At 51.2% G+C, this 9520-nt stretch overlaps 1 protein-coding gene across 1 annotated transcript in view; it reads right to left on the bottom strand.

Annotated features, from left to right (window-relative positions):
* Nucleotides 1–9520, bottom strand: part of MYH14 (myosin, heavy chain 14, non-muscle) — a 116876-nt gene that overhangs the window by 36331 nt on the left and 71025 nt on the right. The window contains exons 23-27 of the mRNA XM_006897341.1: nucleotides 8549–8755; nucleotides 7870–8007; nucleotides 4399–4522; nucleotides 3417–3588; nucleotides 125–337 (exon numbers count right to left, since the gene is read on the bottom strand). Of these exons, the coding sequence (XP_006897403.1) occupies nucleotides 125–337; nucleotides 3417–3588; nucleotides 4399–4522; nucleotides 7870–8007; nucleotides 8549–8755 (854 nt within the window). The remainder of the gene's footprint in view (nucleotides 1–124; nucleotides 338–3416; nucleotides 3589–4398; nucleotides 4523–7869; nucleotides 8008–8548; nucleotides 8756–9520) is intronic.

Here is a 9520-nt window from a genome sequence, read left to right as displayed (position 1 = left end):
TGGTGTGAATGGAGACTCTGGTGTGAATGGAGACACCGTGGTGTGAATGGACAGAGTTGGTGTGAAGGGAGACACCACGGTGTGAGGGGCATCCCGTCCCCACCCGTCCAGGGCCCAGCCTCACCGGAGCTCCTGCTGGGCGTTGGTGGAGTCCAGCGTGTCCTCCAGCTCTCCCCTCAGCGCCTCCAGTTCCTCGCCCAGGTCCCGGCGCTGCTTCTCGGCCTTGGCCCTGGCCACACGCTCAGCCTCCAAGTCCTCCTGGGCCTCGGCCATTCCCGCCTGAGCTTCTCGCAGGGATTTCAGCAGCTGGGCCCGCGCCCCGCTTTCTTCCTCTGCCCTGGGGGTTGACAGGGACAAGAGGTTAGTGACTCCTAGAGAAAGTCCAGGGATGTCTAATCCAGGGTTCAAATCCCGGCTCTGTTCTTGGACAAGTGACACCACCACAAAGAGCCTCAGTTTTCTCAGCTGTAAAATGGGAACAGACACAATGAATACAACTGACATTACCCAAGTTCCTGCCATACACAAAACATCAAATACATCAAAACAGGGAAACTGAGGCATCTACCCTCTAAAAGCACCCACTGCTCTTGAGTCGATTCTGAGTCATCCCTGCCTTACAAACTGCCCCAAGGGGATTCTGAAGCTGGAGGGATGGCAAAGGAGAGGAAGGAGAGGAAGACCGTCAAACAGGTAGACTGATGCAGACTGCAGCAATGGGTTTACGTGTGTCAGAGATTTGTGAGGATGGCACAGGACAGGACAGGGCTCAGATCTGTTGCTCACGGGGTCAGTGCAAGGGTAGTCAACTTAACAGCATTTAACAAGACAATAAGCAGCTTCCTGGGTGGCAAAGTGCTCAGCGTTAATCCATAGGTTGGCAGTTTGAATCCACCCAACGACACTGCAGGAGAATGGTTCGTAATCTACTTCTCCTGTAAGGACTGAACCCAATCCACAGCCATTGAGTGTATTCCAACTCATGCTGGCCCTTTCTCAAATCAGATTCCCACAGCTGTAAATGGGAAGGAGACTGTTCAATTTTTTTTATTATTAAATTTTATTAATTTTAATGAACATTTACAGAGATTTTGGGTTTTCATTCATTCATTCATTGTTGCACTGGAGACTGTTCAATTTTATCTCACAGAACATACGATGGATGATGGATACGAACCACTGACCTTTTGATTAGCAATGCATTATGCACTCTACTACGCTAGAAAAATGACACCCTGCAACAGCTAAACGCAACAACAATATAAAGGTAAACAACCCCATTAAAAATGGGAACAGGATATGAACAGACACTTCACCAAAGAAGACATTCAGATGGCAAACAAACACATTAAGAAATGTTCAAAATCCCTAGCTCTCAGAGAGATGCAAATCAAAACAGCTATTAGATATCATCTCACCCCAGTAAGAATAGCAAAATTTAACAGAACTGCAAACAACAAATGCTGGCGAGGTTGCAGAGAAACTGGAAACTTAAATTCACTGTTGGTGGGAGTGTAAAACAGTACAGCCACTGTGGAAGGCAGTGTGGTGCTTTCTCAAAAAGCTGCAAACAGAAATACCATTTGACCCAACAATTTCACTACTGGGAATATATCACAAAGAGACCATAACTGCCATCCAAGCATATGTACACCTATGTTTATTTCATCTTTGTTCACAATAGCAGAGTTGGAAACAACCCAAGTGCCTATCAACAAACCAATGGATAGAGAAGCTCTGATATATTCACACAATGGAATACTATGCTGCATTGATAAACAAGGAACTCATGCAACATTATTCAAAATGGGTGACCCTGGAGGACATTATGCTGAGTGAAATATCTCAGTCACAAAAGGACAAATACTGCATGGTGCCACTGTTGTAAAATGAGATTGACATTGGGGTTGGGGGGAGATTGAGGAAGATGGGATAAATTATGTACACTGCATTGAAACAGATGAGGGAGAGAACAGTTTAAAAGGGATATATGATTGTGTATTATTGTCATGACAGGAGTCCAGAATGAAGGCTGCACAGTGGAGTGGACTTGGAGGGAGGGATTGTATAACAATGAAATAATCTTTCTTTTACTTTTCAAAGAGAAGAGTGATTTGGGGTGGGGGAAGGGGTGGGCAGGGAGAAAAGTGCAACAATGAATGGATGGAAATCCAAGGTCTCTGTAAACTTTCATTAAAATTAATTTAAAAACAAAGAAAAAGAATGGCCACACTGGGGAGCAGTTAATGAAAACACCCAGCATTTATGGTGTGCTTAAAGTGTGCCTGGTAGTGCGGTGAGTAAAGCAGCTAGCTGCTAACCTAAAGGTCAGTGGTTCTAACCCACTCCTTGGATGAAAGATGAAGCAGTTTGCTTTCTACAGACTACAGCTGGGAAATGTGAGGGGCAGGTCCCTCCGCCCTTGGAGGGTATGATGTGTTGGAATCAATGAGGTGTTGGAATCGATGACGGCAATGGGAATGTTACGGGGCTGTTCTGAGCGGGAAGGACAGCAAGGGGAGGAGTAGGAGGATTTTCTGGCCCGTTATCTGCTGGACGCTGGGCGAACAACTGCACACACAGAACCTTCCTGCTCTGCCCCCTCAGCCTGAGGCTCCGAGGGGGACACGGAGGCTCAGGGGGACGTGCGCTTTGAGTCAGGCTGCCAGGTGGGCTCAGCTGGGGTTTGTGCAACAAGAGGGTGTGTGGCTGGGAGGCCTTGTACCAGCAGGCAAGGAGCCTGGACTGCTTAGTCCATGGGCTGTGTCCGTCCACTGCCCACTTCAACCCCTGGGACTATGGACCCTCACCGCCCACATTGGGGACCGGACCATGCACCTTCACCCTGGTGGACCGTGCACATTCACCCTGGGGACTGTGCACACTCAAACTGGTGGACTGTGCATACTCACCCTGGGGGACCATGCACCCCCCCCCCCACCCTGGAGGTCCATGCACCGTCACCCTGGGGACCGTGCACCCCCCCTCCCCGGGGGGGACCATGCACCCTCACCCTGGGGACCGTGCACCCCCCCCGGGGGGACCACGCACCCCCCCCCACCCTGGGGGGTCTGTGCACCTGCATCACCCACTCCGGAGGACTGGGCGCCCAGAGTGCCCACCCCAGAAGACTGCTGGGGGACTGTGAGGCTAGCTGCACTGCCCGCCCTGGAACACCCTGTGTCACACTCTCCACCCTGCAGGACCAGGCCTACACTGCTCACCCCGTGAACCATGCACCACGCTGCTGACTGCGCCAAGCAACGTCCCATGACCCACGCGTCCACACTGCCCACCTCTGCGGGCTGTGTCACCACACTCTCTGCCTCCTGAGCTGTGCGCTGTACCGGCCATATGCCCACTCCGCGCACCCTGCCGGGGCTCCTCCCCTGCACACGGGGCCCCGCCCCCTGCACCTGGCCAGGGCCGCCTGCAGCTCCTCCTCCTTGCGCCCCAGCTGGGCCCGCAGCTCCTCCGCCCGCTGCTGCTGCTCCACCATCTGCTCCTGCAGCTCCGAGCTCTCGCCGTCCAGCCGCCGCTTGAGCTTCTCCAGTTCCTGGCGGCCCTTCTCCTCCTTGCGCAGGCGGTCTGCGGCCGGAGCAGGGGCCCGCACGTGAGGGTCTCCGCGCCTGCCATCCTCCCCTAACCCGCTTCCCCCTGCGTCCCTTCCAACGCGGGGCTGGCCCCCTGGACCGTCCTCTCCTGTTTCCCATTCCCCCCAAGCTAGCTGCTCCCCGACTTCCCGCCTGTCCCCTCTGCTGTCAGCTCTGCCTCCTCCCCAGCTGCCACCCTGTTCCCTCTGGTTCCCTCTGGCTCATTCTGCTTTTGCATCCACAGCAAAGGGCAAAGGGACCAAATGGTCCGAAGTAGCCAGCAAAGGCCACCCACTGCGGAGGGGACAATCGTGATTTATAACGATCCTGCAGGACAGGGTGGAATTGCCCCCGTGGGGTTTTCAAGGTTGTAAATCTTTATGGGAACAGACAGCTTCGTCTTTCTCCCATGGAGCAGCTGGTGGGTTTGAAAGGCTGACCTTTTGGTTAGTAGTAGAATGTTTTAACTACTGAGCCACCAGGGCATCTTGTTAGCAGGAGAGTCAGATGAAGAGAGAGAGAGAGAGACAGAGAGACAGGCAGAGAGACAGAGACAGAGAGAGAGTGAGAGAAACAGAGAGAGATGGAGAGAGAGACAGAGACACCGACGGAGAGAGATAGAGAGAGGGAGAGACAAGAGACAGAGAGAGAGAGTCAGAAACAGAGAGAGAACATCAAAGGAAAGAAAACTAGGTTCAGAGAGAGAAGTCACTGCGACCTTTTCCAAGCCTGCCTTCCTGTTCCCGTTCAACAGGTGAGAGCATGAGACCCCTGCCAGGCCCCCACTGGGCAGGCGGGCGCTCACCTTCCATGTCTGCGATGGTGGCCTCGTACTTGAGCCGCAGCTTGTTGAGGCTCTTCACCTTCTCTTCCTCCTCGGCCGCCTGAGATGAGAACTCGGCCAGACGGTCCTCCAGCAGCTTCCGCTCCTGTGAGGTGGAGAAGTGGGGGCCGGGGGCCGGGTCAGGAGGCCTGATTTGCCATTTGCTCCTCTGTGGATTCCCTGCTCATCTTCTTTGTCCATCTACGTCCTGGCTAGTTACCTTTTGCTTATTGATTTCAAGGTGCTCTTTCTATAGGGCGGACCATCGTGATTGGTGCCATTATACACACATACACACACACGTACACACACATACATACACACACACAAAAATAATGGGTTCATACAATTACGTTCCTAAGATTTCCTCGATGATAACCTGCCTCAAAGAATTTTTTTTCCTGCCTGCAAAAGCTCCATAATGAATAAAGAAGATGCAAGAAGGACTGAAGCCTTTGCATTACGGTGTTATTGGAGAATACTGCATACACCATAGGTTGCCAGGGAACAAACAAATCTGTCTGGAAAGAAGTGTAGCCAGAGTGCTCCTTAGAGGCTAAGAGGCGGAGACTCCACGAGGCATCCTCTGTGCATGCTGTCAGGACGGGTCAGTCCCCAGAGAAGGACGTCATGGCTGGTAAAACAGGAGGCTGAGGGACAAGGAGGGAAGACCCCAAGTGCCATGGACTGACTCCCTGGCTCTGACACAGCACAGATGGGGAGGGTGGTGCATAGTTGGGTAATATTTTATTCTGTAGTATACAGGGTCTCAAAGAGTTGGGGTCAGCGTGATGGCCCCTGGCAACAACAACAACAACAACAACAACAACAGCAACAGCAACGCCTTTTCTCTACTGAAAGCTCCCTCATTGACAAACTCTGATACCTCATCACCAGGCTAACATCTTCCGGCCCCCGGCCCCCTCGGGCTGATGTCGTCCAGCCTCCCACCTTAGGCCCACATCTCCCATCTTCCCACCTTAGGCTAACATCTCTCCACCTCGGGCTAACACCTTTTGTCTCCCCATCTCACGAGGCCGTCCTTCAGCTCCTCCACATGTCTTGCTCCCTTCTCTCTTCCTGCCCAAAGAACCAAAGGAATGTTCTAGAAAACTTCCCTATGCTTCTGTGAGCTGTCAACTCAGTGGATCACCACCTCACACAAGCTTCTTTTATTGACCTCCCTCAAAACAGGTCAGGTGTCTTTCCCCAAGGTTTCTGTTATGATGTTGTTGTTGTTGCTATGTGCCGTCGAGTCGCTTGCTACTCATAGCGACCCTATGTACAACAGCCCTAAACTCTGCTCTGTCCTGTGCCAATCGTACTATCTCTGACACTCCCATCCCGATTACCCCAGTCACTGAATCAATCCACCTCATAGAGGGCCTTCCCCTCCTGCGCCGTCCCTCCAACCTCCCAAGCATGAAGTCCTTCTCCAAGGACCGGTCTCTCCTCACAACATGTCCAAAGTATGTTAGACGGAGCCTCAGAATCCTTGCCTCCAAGGAGCCACCTGGTTTAACCCTCTCCAGGAAAAATCTGTTTGTTTTCCTAGCAGTCCATGGTATTCTCAATACTCTTCTCCAGCGCCACAGCTCAAAGACATCAATTCTCCTTCTATCCTCCTTGGAACCCCAAACCACAGCACAGAGTGGGACCAGCCTGTGGGGATCCCAAGGCTGACTGCCTCTTCCTCCCCCTGTGGGGTGGCTGGTGGACATGAACCTTTGACCTTTTGGTTAGCACCATAGCACCACCAGGGCTCCTGAACTATAGACACATTTACTTTATAAAAGAAATGCACTTCAAATGTGTGACAGAAGCCAGTTAGAAAAAAAACAACACCGTCACCTCTAAGCCTTAATCCCTTTAACCCAGAACAAAATTAGGAGCCACCCTCAGGGGCTCAACTTGCAGCCAAACAGCAGACAACAGAACTACAAGGTAAACAACAATGCCAAGGAGGCACTGCTGAAAAACCAACCACATAAGATCAAAAAAAGGCTGGCATGTGCCCAGGGTTGGAGCTCAGGAGGCAGCAAAGGGGGAAGCAGGATTAATGGAAATGAGAATCACAGGGAGGAGATAGGAAGAATGCAGTTACATTGTATTTACATAAAATAGAACATGTATGAAGGGTAGAACAAAAGCGAATTATCTTTGTAAACGCCCACTCATTTCACAAAGCAAAGAAAAAAGAGACTACACAATATGAAACGTCCCTTATGTATGAAATGTCCAGAATATGTTCTAAACAGGATGGCAGTTTTTAAGGTAAGAGTGAAGGAAGCTGACAGACGCATGATAGAAAAGGGAACACGGCTTCTTAGTGAGCTGAGAGAAACATTCTGGAAGGGAGGTCTGGTGGCCTAGTGGCAAGAAGATGCACTGCAATCCCGAAGAGGAGCAGTTCAAATCCACCAGATGCTCCACTGGAGAAGGAGGGGCAATCTCCACCTGTGCCAGTCGGATCTGATTGGACGGTACACAAAAACAACAACAAAGAAAGTAAAGGAACATTCTGGATCCACTATATAGCTACGGTTACACGCAAGATCTATAAATTATTGTTGTGTACCATCAACGAGTGGCATCCACTTCCTAAACTACGTGCCTCCGGAAACTCTATAAACTTTGATAAATGTTGATGGTTGTGGAGGGGTTTGTGCATAGGGTTGCTATGAGTCGTGCTCGACTCGAAGGAAATCAACAACAACCGCCATCGAGTCAGAACTGACCCACTACTGACCCTCAAGTGAGTTTTCAGAGGCAGTTAATCGCATGAATGACCATCTTTCTCGAATGGAGCAGCTGGTGGATTCGACCACATGCCTTCATGACTATAGCATAGATCTTACCACTAGACCACCAGAGAGCTCCCTTCAACTATAAATAAATATACTAACGCCACTGAACACGTACTTTCAGTGGGTGAAATGTATAGTATGTGAATTACATCTCAATAAAACTGCTAGGAAAAAAATAAACAACAACAAGAAGAACAAATCCTCACCCAAAATGCAACCCAGACACTATGCCTGCACTCACTCACCCTCTGGCTTAAGTTTCAATCATACAATAGACAGTCCTATAAAGTGAACGGTACCAGTAGGAAGGAAAACACTCTTCAAGAATAATCAAACATATGAGATCAAAATAGCAGCATTGATCCAGGGATGAGGCTTAGAGAGCAGGAAGAAACAGTAAAAAGACAAGTGGAAATGAGAAACACAGGGAGGGATTGGGAAGTATGGTGTTACAATATGAAGAGGAGAATGGGTGTCATGAAATAGAATTGTATTCATTATCAGAAAACCAATTTGCTCTGTAAACAAACATTCATTCAAAGGAGACACACACGTACATATAAGATGCTCAATTGATGGAATCTGATTATAGCAACACACCACCAATGCACCCATTCCCACAGCTGGCTACCTACAAGCCACGGACCTTGCTCAGTTTGGCGTTCTGATCTTCCAAAAGCAGCAGGCCCTCCTCAAACTTCTTTAGCTTTGCCTCCGTCGTCACCTTCTCCAGCTGCAGCTTCTGCCGTGCCCCTTCCTCAGCCTCTAGGTGGGTCTCCAGTTCCTGGAGTCGGGAGGACGGTGGGGTGAGGAGCCAGGGGGCAAGGAGGCAGAGGGGTTGGGGAGGTGAGGCTGTGGGTTAGAGAGTGGAGGTCTGTGCTTGCCGAAAAGAGAACCAAGGTTCAGTGAGGCAATATGACTTGTTTATAAATACTCTGCAAGAGTGTGTGTATGTGTGTGTGTGTGTGTGTGTGTGTGTGTGTGTGTGTGTAAAACTTAATATAGGCACTCTTCTCTACTGGCATTTTGTTCATAAGACATAAGCTCACGCCAGCCAAAGGGAAAATCCAGGGAAAACAATGGCACAGAGGTAAATGAACGTGGGAGATGGGGAGGCAGAGAACCAATTAAGCAATCACTTGGGCACCTTGATCCAGCCATTCCTGAAGCTTGCCCACGTGCAACATTCCCATTAACTGAATCCTAACTTTCATTTTTGTTTAAACTACCCTGAGTTTCTTGCAGATAAATTCATGAACACATGGGACCTGGTTGGGCAGAAGGTGAGACAGACAAAGGTGGGCGTGAAGGTGCAGGGGCAAGACCTGTATGTGCTGCTGCAGCCTCTTCTTCTCCATCTGCAGCTGGCGGCTGCACTCCTCCTCCTCGCCCACACGGGCCTCCAGCTCGGACACCACCAGCTCCAGCTCCTGTTTGCGGGCAGCCAGCCGCCCTCGGGTCTCCTCTGCCTCGGCGCACAGCTCTGCCTCAGCCCGCAGCTGCTCTGCCAGGCGGCTCCGTTCCTCCTCCACCTACGGATGCGGGTCAGGGGTCACAGGTCAGAGGTCTCTACAGCCGTCTCTGCTCTTGCCCAGCTCCTGTGTTGTTGTTGTGAGATGCCACCAAGTCAAGTAGAACCCATAGCAATGCTATGATCAAGAGATCGGAACCCTGTCCTATCCTGTGCCATCCTCACACTTCCTGACACATCAGAGTCCAGTGTGGCAGTCGCTGTGTCAAACCCTGGTTGAGGGTACATTGACACAGTGACCAGCTCCTATATACCTTGTATATATACCATCTTCTTCCTTCCCCCACATATCCAGCACATCTAGGCTTCATCCAGACCCCTCCCCACCCCTTCACACTCGTCTCATCCAAACCCCAGTCTCAGTCTCATACACTGGCTGGATCCACCCAGGTACCCCTCCATACTGGTTCCACCCAGATCCTGTCCTACATCACCACACAGACTCCACCCAGACACACCCACATACACATTGGCCACACCCAGGCCCAGCCCCTCACACTGGCTCCACCCAGACCCCACCCCATCCCACACTGGCCCCATCCAAGCCCATTTATTACATGACTCCACCCAGGCCCCGCCCTATTTCACACATTGGCTATGCCCAGGCTCCACCCCTCACACTGCCTGCTCAAGTCCTTTCCCAGCACTGGCTCCACCCAGGCTCTACCCAAGCCCTCACACCTGCCCCGCCCAGGTGCCGCCCATCTCACGATGCCCCCACCCCATCTCACACTGGCTCCACCCAGCCCTCACACTGGCCCCGCCC

This window comes from Elephantulus edwardii, unplaced genomic scaffold (assembly GCF_000299155.1).
Source record: "Elephantulus edwardii isolate Elephantulus edwardi_28Jun2011 unplaced genomic scaffold, EleEdw1.0 scaffold00208, whole genome shotgun sequence".
Classification (NCBI taxonomy): domain Eukaryota; kingdom Metazoa; phylum Chordata; class Mammalia; order Macroscelidea; family Macroscelididae; genus Elephantulus; species Elephantulus edwardii.
The sequence above is the reverse complement of the archived record's forward strand: the minus strand, read 5'-3'. Positions and strand labels throughout refer to the sequence as shown.